The sequence below is a fragment of the Lissotriton vulgaris genome, chromosome 3_1 (assembly GCF_964263255.1).
Source record: "Lissotriton vulgaris chromosome 3_1, aLisVul1.2, whole genome shotgun sequence".
Lineage (NCBI taxonomy): Eukaryota > Metazoa > Chordata > Amphibia > Caudata > Salamandridae > Lissotriton > Lissotriton vulgaris.
The window spans coordinates 911743998-911762181 of record NC_141689.1 but is presented as its reverse complement, the minus strand read 5'-3'; the positions used below and the strand labels follow the sequence as shown (position 1 = coordinate 911762181).

The window sequence follows — 18184 nt, the reverse complement described above, 5'->3', positions numbered from 1 at the left end:
CTCAGCATCAAATGGTTACCCGGACCCATCGTGCCGACCAGAGGGTCCCCGGCCTTCTGCTACCCCTTACAGGTGAGAAAGATCCTTATTGCGGGTTACCTGTTCGGGCGCCATCTGATAAGCGTGGCTCAAATCCACCCGAGTGACTTACCGCACTCACCTATAATTACCAAGTAAGAAGTCAGCCGGACAGTGGAGAAGAATAAACAAAGTATTTTATTAGACCACAAACTCCCATATGAGAGGGCCCTGTCCGACCTCACCCCTAAGAGTGCACCGAGAGGACTGACCCATCTCATCACAGCAATACATTATAACATGGTACAGCAGAGTAAAACACGCCCATACTGGAAAAGTACTGGACCCCGGAGAGGGTGAACAATGGCCTCACACAAGAGGCATCTGCACCTGCAATAGCAACATTTGGTTATCTCTGCCCAAGGCCGCGGAGCCGGGCCTCAGCATCTCCAGCGCATGAGAACATTACTGATTAGGTTTTTGTTATTAGTTTCGGTCACAGTTAGCTAAGAAACGAAAACTGCTGCGTTCAGGGTTTTTCCTATTCCTACGGGAGGGAGAATGTGCGAGTGCGACTCGCACGCAGAGAAAAGCACCCAAAATGGTGGCACACAAGCTAAGCTAAGAAAACTGAATAATCCTCACACGCATAAATGAATAATGGGATGGAGAATACAAACGTAAATGCATAAATGAATACATCATTAGTTAGACACATTATGCTAACTCATAAATGTAAATGTAAGTGGGCTGGGCATCAGAAAATGAAACCTATCATTAGTATGCATTTGGGCCTCTCGTATGAATCCAGAGTCTATAACCCACTTGACCTCCACACATGCGTGGTGTGATTGAGCCAGAAGAAGTGATATGATTCTTGAACGCAGTCCAAGGATGCAAGAGATACATACCCTGGGAACCAGCTTCACAGTTCTTTGAATGAATGGGAATACATGAACATTATACTTTTGAGTCCAATATAATGTTAGTACGAGTAGCAATAAAGATTTTGGAATAAAAATTAAGGGGTGGGATCTTTGAACAATAGACTGATAGACTAAGATGAAAATAAGCATGGTGTGATGATCATTCCCCCTTGCCTGTCCAATCAGAGTTAGTAGTTTCACAATATTGAAACATTAATGGGTGGTACATGAATATTGTAGAGTATAATTGAGGTAGGCTTAGTTAGAGAGGAGTTTTGTTGTATGCTGCAGAGCTCGGAATACTGTTGGAGTGACAAGAGATGCTGATGAAGAATCAAATGCAGAACCATTTATCTTAAATTAATTTACTTAGAAGAAGATCGCAGAAGAATCTCGAGTAGGAAGAGAGTGTCAGAGAGGGGTGCTACACAAGGGTCGTGGTAGAGAGGTAATCTATCATGTCTCGATTCCTGTCCTGAAGCCTTTGTTGCCTGATCTTTCCCAGGGGACCCTTCCCAGCTCCTTGGCCAGGAGGTTGGTTTTCACACCATCCTAGATAACTATACTTTCATGACTGTGTCTGTACTTTTCTCTCTATACTCTCCTTTCTGAGCAATGTCACTGCGGAGTATGATACATTTTTGTTTGATTAATTGAATCATCCTTCCTATGAGTGACGGCGACTGTATTGTACTTTGTAAGTGGTTCATATGAAATTGTTTAGATAAAGATTTAAAATATTTCCCGAGTGTGTGGTCATTTCATACATGTTAGAAGATTATTTTATGTCATTTCACCATCAACTAGTTCACCTAATGGTCCATTGACCAGAGGAAAGAACTTTTTGATCAGTGAAAGATTAGTCGAGAATAAGAGGTGACTATTCTTGAAATGGTGAAAATCATCATCTTTGACTCCAGCGGTTATTGCCAGGCTGTGTGTCTGTATAGGTGTGTTTATGGGCCCAGGTGAGTATTTGGTATTGGAGTACCTGTTGCTGGTGAGCCGCTGGATCAGAACTATGCCAAATCCTTTTGCCAACACCACCTTCAAAGCTAGCTCCATCTACTACAATGCCACAGCTACTGGCACCCCTGCCTATCCAGTAGATAACTTCACCATATCTGTTGGCTTTTCAGCACACCTGCAGTCGTTACACCAACAGACTGGAGATATTCATCCTTTGTAGCTTTCCCTGAACCTCCATTCCTACTTGCACTTTGAGACATCAGCAAGCATTCCTGGTTTTCGTGTGTGACATAAGCTAATTTCCCACGCCTGGTTTTGATTTCATCATCACACACGATCTGTTTGTTTTTGACGCCACACATCCAGTTTTTCAGCATTGACATCACTTACTAGAAAAAAACAATAGAACACAAAACACAGTGTGTCTGCAGTATATCCTATGGTTGATGCTGTAATCGCTTGGCAGATATAAAGTGCCTATATTTATACCTGATCATCCCTGTAAAAACATACCTTCATTAAGTGTGTATTTATATCAATATGAATGACAATATATTTGTACTCCAATCAAAACAGGTGGATCGGTAGAGAATGGTCGATGTGTTTTCCATTTTTGAAATTGTGTGTAATGTATTTACTTCAGCCAATACATTGGAGACATGCCACATAGGCTCTGATTATGTCCCCTGGCCCTTCCTTGCCATTTGTGCCATCGCCCTTTTAATATTCCTCCTGGTGAATGCATGGGTAGCACGCTGGAGCCCCGCTCCTGGCTGTGATTGGCTCGCCTCCTTGTGTTGAAGGACAGCCTGCCCCCTCATTACCAATGGAGTGATCTAATTGGACAGGGGGCGGACACCGTGATAGAACAGCATGCTATCACCTAGATTGGCAACCAATGGCGAGCTGCATCAGAGTGGCACGCTTCGGGATTCTGCGAAACTGTTCCCGAGCACCAGAAATGCCGGGGCAGCAGGCGCTGTTTCTGGAATCAGGGGGTGTGAGCACACAGAACCGGCAAGAGAGAACAAGGGGGAGTCAAGCGCGCTTCTGAGCGGCGTGCGCGCAGACTGAACAGAAGTGAAGGCGCTGGAAACTGCAGGGGCGGGCGGGCAGGGCAGCAGCCCCCTCCCTCGGATTTCTCAGAAGTGCTGGGACATACTGCTTCTTCGCACTAGTGCACCGTCACTTCACGTGCATCACCGAGGGGGCTGCTGCGTCGGGGTGGATGCTCCTGCCAAGGGCAGAGGCGGCTTCGTGCGGGACAGGAACAGGCAGCAGGCAGCAGGCAGACACACAGTACTGGAGGAACAGACACAATGAGACACTGAAGGGGTCTGGCTGCTCTCCCCGGGCGGGGCAGTGGGTCCTGTGGGTGTGAGTGTGCAGAGACGTCTGTCTGTCTGTCAGACTCTCTGAGCACAGGCTGCGAGTGAGAAGCAGACACCCTGCCTGGCAGACACCCGGTTTTTTGCTGCCTTTGTTCCTGCCTGGCGCTGCCCTTCCGTGCCCCCTGGTAGGGGGAAGCGCAACTCTCGGTTGACCCTGCTGCCATGAAAGCCGTCGCCTACCCCGACTTCGTGGCTGCCCAGTGCCTGATGTCCATCTCGCACCGCCCGTCCGTGCTGATGCCCCCGCAGAGCCAGGCGCCGCCGCCAGCGGTGCCCAAGGGTGCCACCGCGCCCGAGGAGTCGGAGCTGCTGCTGCGCCAAAGGTCGCGGTCGGAGCTGGCCAAGGAGCCGCCCCCGGTGCTGCAGCCGCAGCGCCCCGCCGGGCTCGGGGACACCTGGAAGGACTACTGCACCCTGCTGGCCATCGCCCGGAGCCTGCTGGACCTCAACAAGTACCCGACGGCGCTGGAGTACCCTCCCGCCAGCAGCGCGCCCGCCGCCCCTAGCCCCCCGCCAGCGGAGCTGGAGGACAGCAACAGCCCCGCTCCCAGCCCCCCGGGGCAGCAGGAAGAGGACTGCACCCTTGACCCCCGCCAGGGGCAGCAGGAGGACTGTACCCTTGACCCCCGCCAGGGGCAACAGGAGGACTGTACCCTTGACCCCCGCCTCAGCAGGGACACTTCACCCCCGCCGGGCAGGGGCGGCGCCGACAAGAGGCACCGGTGCCCGCACAGCGGCTGCGGGAAGGTCTATGGCAAGTCCTCGCACCTGAAGGCGCACTACCGCGTGCACACAGGTGAGTACCGGGGCGAGCCGCGGACACAGGTGGGGTTCTCTTTCAGGCTGACTCGGAGGTGTGTCGGGGAGCAGTGCCGTCTGGAGGCGCTCCCGGCGGTGGCCGCAGACACCTCGTGTTGCCTGAGACAGGGGCAGGTGTGAGACAGCTGTGCAAGCCTATACTTGTGTTCTAGGGCATGGGGCTAACATTGGGGGCTATCAGTTTTTTTCTCCCAAAAACACGATTTTTACCCAGGAGCTGTGACGAACCTCTCTTTCCTAGGTACAGTTGCCAAACGTCAGTTTACATGCAACTCCGTTCTAGAATCGTGCCTCATTTCATACTACTTTTCAATGTGACAAAAAACCGCCTTTTAGATTTTTATTGCTGGGCGACGCCGCACCCTGACTGGTTAGGGTCCATCTTCAAAAGACTGACCCCCACTCCCTCTTTCCAAAGAAAATCCACTTGTAGACGTGTGCATTTATGACTGAACTTGCGGCTCGTGTGCGAGGTTCCTCAGCGCCACAGTGTGCTCTGCTCGTAACCGGGAGGGCGCGCCGTGCAACGGACGCTCCCAGCATGTGACCCCAGACAAAGAGCGGGAAATATGACCGAGGATGAGTCTCCTTCCTGCCCTTTGAGGCACCCTGACTAGACTTCCCGCAGGCGGCGGGATCTCTCTGCTGCCCAGGCATTCCAGGCCCACGTGTGCGAGGCGGGGGCGGCGCTGGCAGGCCTCGGGCCCCGCCCACTCCCTCCTCCAGCGGGAGGGAGGGGAGGGAAACATGCTGTCGACTACACGTTCCCACACGTGGTGGGCGGGAATCGCCATGCTCTTCTAGACTCTTAATTAATACCGCCTTGTCTTTTGACGCCGCCGTTTAGCGCTTTTATTCCTCCTACAAATCCCACGGTCTTCAAATGTGATTTCAAACACTCAATTCATCAGACGAGGTTGGGGGCGTTGCAGCTGAAAGGGTGCTTATGAATTAAAAGTACTGCAGACACGCCCAGTCTCTGCAGGTCTCTCATCTTGGCCTCATCCCACAGACTTGTCTGAAAGGCCTATTTAATGTCGTCTCACACACATCACTCTCACATTTTTTTTAAATGTAAAGTGAAACTTTTGACTTTACATCCTGATTACTCTGGCGAAGTCTTAGAACTTGATAGCCATGTGGTCTGGTGTACTTTTAACAGCTGTTTGACACAAACACAACCTTATGCTGAAAAAGTACACAATGCTTTCTCGTCCATCCAAAATTACTTGATTCTACATAATGCAGTTTGCATAAAGTGGCCTGCCATGTGCCTAAGTGTGTGTGTGTGTGTGTGTGTGTGTGTATATATATGTGTATATATATATATATATATATATATAATATACACACACACACACACACATGAGAGAACTCTGGGTAGTTCTCAAGTTCAGGTGAAGCTGCTCCTGTATATTCAATGAAATGCAATTTGTCCAAAGCACGTTCAAGACAGCTTCTGCAATGCCCATGGTGTTCCACCCAAATCACTCTTATTACACTGGTTGCTTGATCTCTGCATACTTCAGCCAAAGAGATCTATAAAGCCATAAAACAAACTTAAATTGTAGTGAGATTGCATTGTAATGAAAATACAGCTCCTGTCAAAACCCTTCATGGAGGAGTAGATATTTGAATTGCAAGGTGAAATAAGACATTCTCACATTCTAAAAACAGTTTTCCTCATAAAAACAGCTCATGTTTTCTGAAATATTTAGAGGCCACGTCCTTATTCTGATAAATAGTTTACAAGGCCAACCTTGTAACTTTCATGCAAGGAAAACAGGACCAGGCAATTATAATAACATGACCGGGAAGAGGGGTGTGACTTGCCACAGCTCATTGCACTGTATGGAAGACATTCCTTGTTTCAAAATTCGTGTTTTATTCCATAAGGAGGGCATTGCCAAAGGTTGGCTGTATGGCATAGGGCAGTGGGAGGAACAGTAGACTAGTTTATAGCTTTGTCTTGGGCTTTCTCCCCACACAAAGAGCTAGAAGTATGACCAAGGATGAGTCTTCCTTTCACCATAATTAAAGCGTAGAAAGTATCAGCATAATAGTGATACAGAATCCAAAGCAGCTATACAGGCATACAGAGTGAAATTGTATTTCGCCACTTTCATGTATGTGTTTTCCTCAACACTTATGCACCCCTGGTGCCAACTGCTATCGGCGAACCTGTCTTTTCTTTAGACCAGATAAAATATTAACACTGCTTCAAGGGGAGTGTGAAGATTGTCAGAGGAAAAATAACGTTGGTAGACCAGGCGTTCCTTGTAAGATAACAGTAAGATCACATCCAGGAAATCCACTATCTGATTCTTGGGTATATTTTCTTCTTTTCAGAGGTTTTCACAGTAGTATCAAAAATAAAGGTTGTGAATGTATTATCTATGATGTAACTCACAACCTCTTATTGAATGCAGCACAACTCTAGAATTCATTTACATTCAATTCTGTAAATAATGAACCATGTGCTTTCCCATTTCTATTCAGTTCTTGCTTCTCGCACTGTGATGTCCCTCTATAAAGTGTGCAGCAAAGTTTCTGAATTGCTCAATCACACAATCCTGTTGTAGTTCTGTAAACCTAAGTTCAAACAGTTTGGTGACCCCCAGAACCAGTGTATGAAATACAGTTGATTGCTATAGGCCAATCAGATGACTCCATCATTGACTAGTGCTCTTTCAGATACATAGTGTCTTTTTAACGCAGCCAATATTTGTGAAGGGAAATGAGGGAAAGAACAACCATCATTAAAATGGGATTTCTGAAACCTTACAGGTTCTTCAAGATTTCATGAGCTTCAGTAATGGTACATTGACACCCAGCATACTTTCTCAGAATGCCAGTTTTACCAGAGGATGGAACCTTATCGATGTTTCTTGGATCCTAGTTCTGTATCTCACAAAAGTATATAACAAAGCACAAAAATATTTTTTACAGTTCAGTGCAAGAGACTACAATGAAAGTGCTTGATGTAATCTCGCATATCCCATGCTGATGTTACTCAGTCTTACGCTGTAATTACAGAGTTTTAGTATTTCTGTAATACTAATCAGAATGAATTACACAAGAAAGTATTCCAGTACCAGTGTGGGCTTTAATTAAGTAATCCATTGTGGAGTGTACTGAAAGCAAAACAAGTATGGGATTAATTCATGTTATGCTTTATGCTTCAATTCTAGAAGAGCTTCATACACATAGTAGGCTATATATATACATATATAATATGCAGCTGAAATGCAGATGTATCATGAAAAGTAGGACCTCTGTATAATATATTCCATGTAGACTCAAAATTAACTGAAATGGAATAAACGTGGGCTAACTCATTTTCACACTATATTAAACAACTCCTCTAAATAAACATCAAGGCACCATTGGTCTCCCTAGAAATGAACAACTTTTCATCTGTGCATGTTAACCATCAACCTTAGTTGAAAACTGATATTATTCTAGCATGAAGTTCTTTTGTTCTAGTTGCCCGAAAAGTGGATTCTGGTAAACAAAAATACATAGATAAAAAAGTAAGAAAGCTCTATACTTTACTCGAAGGGGTATGACGACAGCCACTTGTATCTATTTGGGCTGGTGATAGACGTCATCAACTTTTTGGCAACATAGACCAACTTTGATCTGCCAGTGTACTTCTCGAATCGGCCAAACTCAGTTCCTTGTGCGGTGGTCAGAAGTACCTTTATGTTTTCTGATCCTTGTACGGATGTATTACGTGATTCAGATGTGCTCCCACTGTGCAGGCTTTTACCTGATTCTGGTTGTCCCAGTTTTGGGCCCAACAGTTGTGATATTAAACTTTCTATTACTGTCCAAGGGGAGATGATGCTCTATCAGAAGTGGCATGTATTGTCTTTGGTGGCAAAATTGTTAACTCTTTACGCCTATTGCTGATCTTAAATGATTAGTTCATAACAAAGTATCTTTCCTCCAATTTAATCATGGAGCTTCTGACTTAGCAGTGTTGACAACCCCTTGGAAAACTTTATAGAGGATTTTTTGTTTTTAGTTAAACTCGTTCATAAGTTCTTTCACTATACTTTAAGCATGTTTCTCCCTCTCAAACTACTGAGGGTCCTATTTAAAGTTAGGTGGGCAACCCGCTGTCCATCATATTTATATATCTTTGCTGCCCTGGTAGAGATCTGTGCCTTTAAAGGAGTCACTGTGATGGTGGCACTTCTGAAGGCACTGAAAGTCTGCTGAACGGCCTCGTGTTTCATGCAACTACTCCCCAAACTAATTGTTTGGCACAACAAACCCCCAAAGCGTGAGCTTCTTTTTGTAAAACAGATAACTAATGACATTGTCACCCTGGGAGCTTTCTTCCAAGGTGTATGAAAAAATATATATCTAGTTTTGTTCAGGATGAGCAGGTTTTCCTTGGTGGTCCGGAAGACAACAAAAAAGCCCAGCAGGCTATCATGAATAAGGGGAATGGTCTGATGTACTCACACTGATATCCCCAAGTCTGTCGGTTTAAGGATTCCACAGTTGGAGCCATTAAGGGCATTGGTGGTAGAAACATGATAGTCCGGCTGCCTCTACATAGCGCAGGTGGACTGTCAGTTTGGCAGACAAAGTACAGTGCCATGTTTGTGGTTGAGTACCCTGCTTGTCAAACTTAAAGTGAGGCCCTTAGTAAGTCTTCAATCAAATAGAAGTACAGTTATAGCCAAATTGAACTCTGTTCCCTTTAAGCCTATCACTTTCTATGATTTGAAGTTTTTTCTTAGAGGCTCTTGGTGTACACTGGACTCATGGTTGATTCTGCTGTAAATCTCAAGTTCTTATATGAAAGCAAACCAATGCATATCTAGACATTTCAGCTCCATATACATACACATACATATACATACACACACACACAGAGACACACACGTTAAGCATTGCAGCATGCACAGGAAGGAAGTGATCTATGCTGCAAGTCTTTAATACATATACAGACTTCAGATGCAGGATTCCATCTGCTGATTTGCTAGAACAAGATGATATGCAAAAAGTTAAATAACAGATACATAATTTGATGATTACCTGGTTGAGGGCAGAAAGGCATATGAGCTATCTGCTGGTGATTTGGTCCTAGTTACCTCAACTGATTGCCAAGTGTGCCCCACGTTTTACTTACATATGCAGGATGCCCAGTGAATTTCACTGGCCTGCTTTGATGGTAATGAGTGGATTATTTTTCCTTAGACACATCGGTTGTGCAATGATAGTCAAAACATTTATTTGTACACAAACTAGCCATTAGACCACGTATCTAGTATTATTTTGGCCACAAAAGAATTCCAAATCACAAGACTACCAGCAGTAGATAAGTAGTCCAAAAAGAACTGTATAGAGTCCGGGAAAAAATCCTAAATCAATTAATCAACTTCGGAAGCTGGAATCCACTTTACTTCATAATAAGGTCTTTTGCCTAACAAATACTGATGGGACTGTATCTGTATACGCCCTCTAGTGTGTGGCACATTCTCCTTTTTTTATCACCCTGGATTTTGGATGCTGTTTTCTATCCATCCAATTACCTAATCATTACCCCGTGCATCATTCTGACACAGCAGACAAACTTCTCATAACTCATACAAGGGGCTTCAGAAACCTCTGTATCAATGTGGAGGTGCTGATGGTTGGTGGTAGAATCAGTGTCCTGTTTTTTTTCCTCCAGATAGTTACCGGGGAAAATAATTTACACCGCATATATGATCTGTAAGGCTGAGCAAGTCCAGCCGTCAAGAGAAAGCGTTTTATTCCTGGATTCATCCTCTTAGATCTGTTAGATATTTTCAGACAGGTGTATGTTCTTTGGCTACCTGCATGCCTTGGAGTTCGCTTGACCACACTCCCCAACAAAAAGTATTACCACTTACACTCTAGTCAAAAATCCAGATGACGGTCATTTCCATAGTGACAGCACTAACTGGTGTGTATGAATTGTAAACTAACACAAGGTGCCTAGTAAGGCTAGATGGAATATCGGTAGGCTTGTAGCAGTTAAAGATTTTTGTATAGGACGCTTTTCTGAGGCAGATCTATTCTGCCCTCTATTTCGTCAGAATAAACCTACCCAGTGTCTGTCCACAGGAAAGAGGTCACAATTCAAATGGACAGTAGTCAATGGCCTTCAATCCCCAGCATTGACTATTCACATTATCCAGTCAATCAATCAGGGTATTTCAAGTGTCCTACTCGCCCGTGAAGGTTTCAAGGCGCTGGGGTGGATGGGGGGGGGGGGGGGGGGGGGGGGGGGGGTTCATCAGGTCTGTTTAGCCAAAGAACCAGGTCTTAAGAGACTTCCTGAAGGTGTTCAGGGAGGGGGTGTGTCTGATGTCTGCTGGCCAAAAGAACCAAAAAGGCAACAAATGGCTAAATCTCAATTAGTTACATTTGGTGTATTTTGCTTTCTCCTTAAATATAAGTTGTGCATAGATTTGGATTGCTTTTATATATGCAAATACTTAATTTTTAGGTCATTCTTTTTTGTCCCCACAGGTGAGCGACCATTCCCCTGCACATGGCCAGATTGCCTTAAAAAGTTCTCTCGATCAGATGAGCTGACACGCCACTACAGGACGCATACAGGTGAAAAGCAGTTCCGGTGCCCCCTGTGTGAGAAGCGGTTCATGAGGAGTGACCACTTGACAAAGCACGCCCGGCGCCACACTGAATTTCAACCCAGCATGATAAAAAAATCTAAAAAATCAAACTCCTGCCTTTCATGAATTGTGAGCGACCGGATAAAAGAACTTGACTTTCAGCAAATTAATTAATTTTGCCACTGTATATATGACCTACTTGCATCGTTTTAGGAAATGTAGCGGATTCCATTTCTTTGTCTCTGTGGTATGAGTAGCAGTCTTAAAAAAAGTTACCACACTTAAACATTTTGACAGCAAAACCATGATATTTGTTTTACTTCCAAAACCCCAGATAATTTGCCTATCTGGTGGTCGAGTGGTTTCCTCTGTGGTATCCTCACTAGTAACGCTAAGCTCTTTTTGCTCACTCTTTGATTTTTCTACAGGCAGATATTGTTAATACTGACTATTTAAAATGGATTTTTAAAAATCCACTTTTTGGGCCCCTGGCCCTTACTGTAGCAACGTACGCTATCACAAAAAGATGTTTTGTACATCCAAGCTCATGGCACAATAGTAACCCTTTTTATTGAAGCGGGATCACAGTTCATCTCAGAAGGTTTCCTTGTTCCGAGATTGCGTAAAAGTAAACTTAATCAGTACAGTGGACTCTACGCCAGCCTGCTGACGGTGGGTTAGACTCGAATGATGAACTCCAGTGTAATCAATCATATTATTTTATATTCTGCTTGTCTTGGACATTTGCCTTTTTTGAGGTATTTCACAGGGCGTGTTTTTTTTTTTTTTGCGTGTGAGGAAGAGGAGGAGGGGTTGTAGTATAGGATGCATGCTCAGAGAAGTGAGAATGTAGCAGGGTGAGGAAGACTTTTTTTTTTTAAAGATTTACACTTGGCGCACACATCCGCAGGGAGCTCTGTGAGCCAAAATGTAAATCTCTGCAAGTGGGCCATTGTTTTAAATGGCTCCTATACAGCCACTTTATAGTTCACTGCAACCTACTGTATATAAACTGTACTTAAATGTTTTGGAAGTTATTTGTGATAATTGTGTTGCCCAGTTGTCACACAAAACGTAGAAAGGCATAACTTTGTCTCTCTGCCTAGAAACTGAGGAGAAAAAAAAGATTTTTTTTTCGAACCAAACACATAAAAAAATTCACTTATATGACGGGTAAAATCTTTTTCAGAAAGATTTGACACACCAAGTGTGTTTTTTTACTGCGTTGTTAGGTGTTTGAATCTAACATTAAAGATGTGCAATATATTCTGCATTTGTAGACCATGGGTGGTTTGTGTATATTTTACACGCATGGAGTGCACTCATCCTGTTGTTTGCTAGCAGAATCTTTAACATTTGCCCTATTTGAAGGGAACCAGGATACTTACTCGAGTATCCAAAATATTACAGGTCCATTAAGTGAGGGACAGAGTGGAAGAATGAGTGTGTATTGTATTGGCCTGTTACCCCAAAAGGCAAATTTCCACTTTTAATAATGGTTAAATGTACTCTTTGTACCTCAACGTATACATTGCCAATGCCCCATTACACACTATGAACTTTTACAGCTGTGATATTTTTTGTCGTGATCTCGAGGTCTGCAAATCAACAAACGATTCGTAAGACGGGGAAATGCACTTTAAAAGGTAGTGTTGGAATGCTTTTGTATTTTGTTTCAGTTTTGTAATAACAGCCTCACACAGGTGTGTGCAGATGATTGCACCATACGGCTGCACATTGGCTACATATAGACCAAATGTCACAGTGGTCTCGAACACAGTACTCCACATAATGAGAAAAAATGTGATTACAAAAAACTATAGCAAAAATTCTTTCAGCACAAACACTATTTCCAGTCACCCCTTGGAAATCACAAACAGGCCTAAACCTTTCCCAAGTGAAAACTAACACATATTACAAATCACATTTCCAAATTAAATGTATACATATATGTATATTCCCAAAAAATCTGAATCATTATTCGTGTATGTTCTATAGTGATGGCTTTAAGTATCAGCGAAGCTGGAGTCTTTTGCTTACAGTAGTGGACCACCCTCAAATTATCAGTCATCTTTGTGCGATTAAATCCCCGTTAAGGAAGTTGGAGTACCCCACTGTTTCCATTGACAGTTCGATAGTAAACTCAGTGTTTCAGATTAATTTACTCTGCAAATGTCTTCCAGTCATGGTCCCTTGCTTACCTGCCCAACTACCTCCAGCCTTTTTTTGGCCCATTCGTTCCTTCCAACTACAGAAATGATAGGCAGGCACCATGTTACGGGAGTGATTGTTCTAATCCCCCTCATCTGGGCAAGTGTCACTGGTTATCTGTTGGGGCAATATTTTCTGCGTGGTTCCAGTCACCTCCATGCCTTGCATACCTGTAAATCTGACCGTAACTAAATAGTAAACATGTTGGAGCAAGGTCCTTCGTCAGGGCATGTACTTAATGAGCTTATTTGAAAAGTTGTGCGTGTAGAGTTCTTTTGGTAAGCTCTGTGGTCTTTTCGCTTGCATACTTGCAATACGGTTGTGACTTCGGTCACAATTCTGCTCGATTGACTGATAACATTGATTGAAAAGATGACACTACCAGTGCCAACGTGTAAGATAACATCATCTTGATGCCCTCGAAGCACGGTAAATTTGCCTGATTTGTTTGTAAAAAAAAATGCTGCAATGGACAATTGTATTTGTGAACGATTTCATTTGTATTGTTAAAATTGCACCACCCGCGGTTGTATTTCCTATTTCGGAGGCAAGACAACAAAATGCTGTTCTTGGGAAGAGGCAGTAACTCGTTTTGCATGTAAGATTTTGAATAAGAAAATTAAATCTTAGATGGTTCACTAAACAAGGTCGCATCAACTCTTTGTACTTATTTGACTGTTGCTTGTGAAGAAAGCTGTTTTAATTGAACATTACATTGTTGGCCCAGAGTCTGATAACGTTTTACATCTCTCCTAGAAACAGTGGCCATGCACTGTTTTCGCTCCAGTGAAGTTAATCTGGAGGTATGTGTCAACAGCAATATGTCACAGAAGTGGCTTTTCCTAAGTGGTTGTGTTGTGCTGATATCTGTCTTGTAGCTTAGCATGAAAGAGAGCTTCCACATGACTTGAAGGTGTAATGGGAAATAAAGCAAGAGATGTTATGATAAAGGTCAGGGTTTGATGATGAAAACTAAACAGAAATTCATTTGTATCTGCTAAAGTGTAGATAAAAGTCTTGACGCGTGTTGCATGCACAGTGAGGCGAGGGGGACTGAAAAAACAAATAACCTGAGACCCGAAAAAGGTGAGAAATTATTTTAGTTTTGGATCAAGAATACAGTCTGCAGCTTAAAGTCCACTCAACAAATGTTTCATTGGACAAGCAGAAACTGCATACTGCTTGTTGATGCATCTGTAAAGATGGGCAGTAAAGACGTTTCACCTATCTCACAAGTATTCTTCACAGTTCTCCATTTACAATACAAAAAGAACAAGTTACTTACTTTCGGTAACGTCTTATCTGGTAGAGACTCTTTTAAGCCATATATTCCTTACCTTAAAATTATCCTCAGACGTCAGACTGTATCCAAAATAATTTTGTGAACAGTACCCCTTCGCACCAGTGTGTGGTGTCGTTGCACCGCATGGTTTTGTCAGAGTCGTCCCCGCTGGAAGTGACGTGTCTCACCTTTCCATGCCGGGAGCGCATTGCCACTAAGAACACTGACTATTGGTGTTCAAAACTAGGCCCCGAGAGAGGAACAGCCCTATCCCTAGAAATCCATTCGCAGAGTCGATAAGGAATCTGCGGCTAGATAGTCTCTATCAGATATGGCGTTACCAAAGGTCTGTAATTTGTTCATCTTTTAGCCGCAGATTCCTTACTTTAGAATAGATACCCAAGCAATACCACCTAGGAGTTGGGTCTGCGAAACAATTTCAAACCAAATAGTTTAGCAGGACCGAATGGGCAAACTGTCCATCCCGATGGACCTGACTGCCCAGGCAGCAGTGCTCAGAGAAAGAGAATGTGTGCAGAAAGGCCCATGTTGCTGCCTGGCAGATGGCAAGGACCGGGACTCTGCATGCTAACGCAGTGGTCGCAGCCTTTTCTTTGGTGGAATGAGCACGCAACCCTCGGGTTTGCCTATAGGCCAATGCGTAGCATATTTTGATACCGAGCACAATCCATTGGGATATGGTCCTTTTCTCTACCACCTTCCCTTTCTTGGCTCCAACATACCCCATGACAAGTTGGTCTTCCACGTGGAAATGTTTTGTATGGTCCATGTAGAACAGCAATGCTATTTTTGGGTCCTGCTAGTGTAGTGGCTCCTCTTCCTTATAGAAATGCAGCAGAGCGAAAAAGGTAGACAGGGTGATGGATTATCCTACATGAAAAGGATTGACCACCTTCGGAAGGAAAGTAGCGCTAGTGCAAAGGACCAGCTTGTCCGGGAAGATGCTGAGGTACGAAAGCTTAGATGACAAAGTCTGGAGCCTACTTCTAATCCCAAGCAGATGTTATGCCACCAGAAAAGCTGTTTTGATTGTAAAAAGCCTGAGAGGACACTTGTGTAGCGTCTCGAAGGGAGCGCACATGCGAAAGGTGAGGACTTAATTTAGGTCTCACTGAGGCATGATAAAGGGTGAAGGAGGGAATGTGTTGGAGACCTTTCAAAAACCTATGTGCAATAAGATATTTGAACAGGGATGGCTGATCTGCCAACCGCAGAAATGCAGTGATGGCAAAAAGATAGCCTTTTAAGGTGCCCAAAGCACTGCTGGGCAAGAGAAGGAATAAATAGAAGTATCTGAGAGAGGAGCAAAAGAGGTCAACCTGTTTTTCTACACACTATGCCACAAACTTGCCCCAGCGGCAGGCGTAAACCGTCTTGTTGGAGGGACACCTCACTGCCAAAATGACATTACAGACTTTGGCTGGAAGGTCAAAAGCTATCAACTGTCACCACTTAATCTCCGCGCATGAAGGTGGAGCATCAACTGGTTTGGGTGTAGAACCCTCCCCTGTTGCATCAACAGAACATACATCCTCCGGAAGGGAAAGCCTGATCTGGGGACCAATGGCTATGCTCAAAAACTTTGGATACCAAACTCTCTGAGCCCAGTTTGGAGCCACAAGGATGACTAGGGCCTTGTTCCTGATCTTGAGAACTCTGGGCAGGAGTGGTATTGGCCGAAAGACGTACAGAAGGCCTGAGCTCCACTCTCTGAGTGAGAGCCGCCTTGGAAATTTCAGCGTGCAAAACTGCTGACATTGCACGTTCTCGACAGTGGCGAACAGATCTAAACAATGTTCTCCACACTGCTGAAAGTGACCTTGCACCACCTCCTGATTGAGATGCCATATGTGATCCGATAGGCATTTTCGGTTGAGTTTGTCCACCCTGGCATTCAGAGAGCCCACCAGGTGTTGTACCACCAGGCATATGCTCTGCTTTTCGAGCTATGTCCAGAGGCGCAGGGCCTCTTGACAAAAAAGTCCATTAACTCGGCGGACCCTGCTTGGTGCAGTACCACATGGTGGTGGTGTTGTCCGTGATAACCTGAATTATCATTCCATTGATGATGGGTGGAAAGTCTAGAAACCAGCCTGATTGCTTGGAGATCCAATAGGTTGCTGTGGAGTCTGGATTCCGCCAGAGACCAGAGGCTTCCGATATCCACCTCTCTTAGATGGCTGCCCCACCCCAGGAGTGATGCATCTGTCACTATTGTCAGATCTGGTTGGGGAAGGGAGAGGGTTCTACCGCTGATCCAATTGTGGTTCATTAACCACCACTGCAGATCTTTTTACAAGATCTGGGCCATATTAGAGAGATTCTGCTGATGCTGCACCCAGTGGAACTTCAGGTACCACTGCAGAGTCCGCATATGCCAACAGGCATGTGTCACAAACAGGATTCTTGAGGCCATGAGACAAAGCACCCTCAAAGTCAGTCACACTGGAACCCAGGATAGAGGCTGACACATCGGTATCATGGCCTGAATATCATGAACTCGCCGTTTGGGAGGATATGCCCGAAACTGCACCGTGTCCAGAACAGCTCCGATGAAAGGAAGCATCTGAGAGGGAGTCAGGTATGACTTCGGCATGTTGATAGTGAACCCCAGCGAGTGCAGAGTTTACAATGTAGTCTGGAGGTAGGAGACAACTACCTGGGGCAAGGCCACCTTCAGCAGCCAGGTATCAAGACAGGAGGAAGTCTGGCACCCCACATCCCCACAGATGAGATGCAATCCCCACTATCACCTTGGTGAACACCCAAGGGGCGCTGGTGAGGCCAAAAGGGAGCACACCATACTGAAAGTGTGTGTGGCCCACCATAAACTGCAGGTAATGCTTGTGGGCAGGCAGGATGGGAAAGTGGAAGTATGCATCCTGCAAGTCCAACGCTACCATCCAGTTTCCCGAGTCGAGGGCGGACAGAACTTGAGCGAGCGTGAGCATTTTGAATTTCTCCTTTTTCAGTAAGAAATTGAGAGAGTGCAGGTCTTGGTGAAGAACTCCATCTTTCTTGGGCACCAGAAAGTAATTTGAATAACAACCACAGCCTGATTCTGCCATCCGCACCCTTTCTGTGTCTCCCTCAGCCAGGAGACCGCCACTTCCTGGTGGAGTAAGGAGAGCTGGTCCTCCATCAGCCTGTCACAAGTGGATAGCATGGATGGAAGGGTATTCACGAAGGGGAGGGAGTAGCCCCTTCAAACAATCTGGGGAACTCAGTGGTCTGATGTTACCGACCTCCAGTGGTGCAGGTGATGGCATATCCTTCCTCAAACTGGTTGCCCATGTTGGTCGGGGGGGCTAACTAATGATTCTGTGGCTGCCGGGGGTGGTGGACTGGTCAGATCTCTGGCTACCCGACCCATGTGGTCTGTGGGTACCACACCTTTGACCCCACAGAGGCTAGGGAGGTTGTGCGCTGTGGTGGCTTGGCAGGTAAGGACGCAGCTGGAAACAGACTAAAAAAACTTCAGCAAAAAGTTAAAAAGTAACAGTAAAAAATGATGACTGGTGGGTAGCTCTCTCCAAATCAGCACTGACTGCTTGCCAAAAGAAAAGAACTGACATCTGTGTGCTGAGGTGGCGCCTATATAGGTACTGCGCATGTCACTTCCGGCACGGATCTGAACCACATCACCCGCTGGCGTACTGCTCACAAAAAAATTCCAGATCCAGTCTGACTTCTGGGGATCATTCTAAGGTAAGGAATCTACAGCTAAAAGTTTCTTATCAGATCTGTTTCTTCTTTGATGATCACAGGTATTTCCCAATGTATGTGTTCCATAATGCTCTGTATCTTGTTTACATCAATTCAGATGTCTTTTCTGCCGAATTGCTTGCCCTTTTTTAATACTCTTCCTGATGCTTTTCATCCTTATAAACAATTAACTTAAAGTTCCTTCCATTGCCCCCATTCCGC

At 44.9% G+C, this 18184-nt stretch overlaps 1 protein-coding gene across 1 annotated transcript; it reads left to right on the top strand.

Annotated features, from left to right (window-relative positions):
• The first annotated feature begins 2806 nt into the window (after positions 1–2806).
• Positions 2807–13597, top strand: KLF9 (KLF transcription factor 9). Its single transcript, XM_086961255.1, has 2 exons — positions 2807–4100; positions 10640–13597. Exons 1-2 carry the CDS (start codon positions 3467–3469, stop codon positions 10867–10869), a joined length of 864 nt encoding a protein of 287 aa, XP_086817381.1. The 5' UTR covers positions 2807–3466; the 3' UTR covers positions 10870–13597.
• Positions 13598–18184: the final 4587 nt, after the last annotated feature.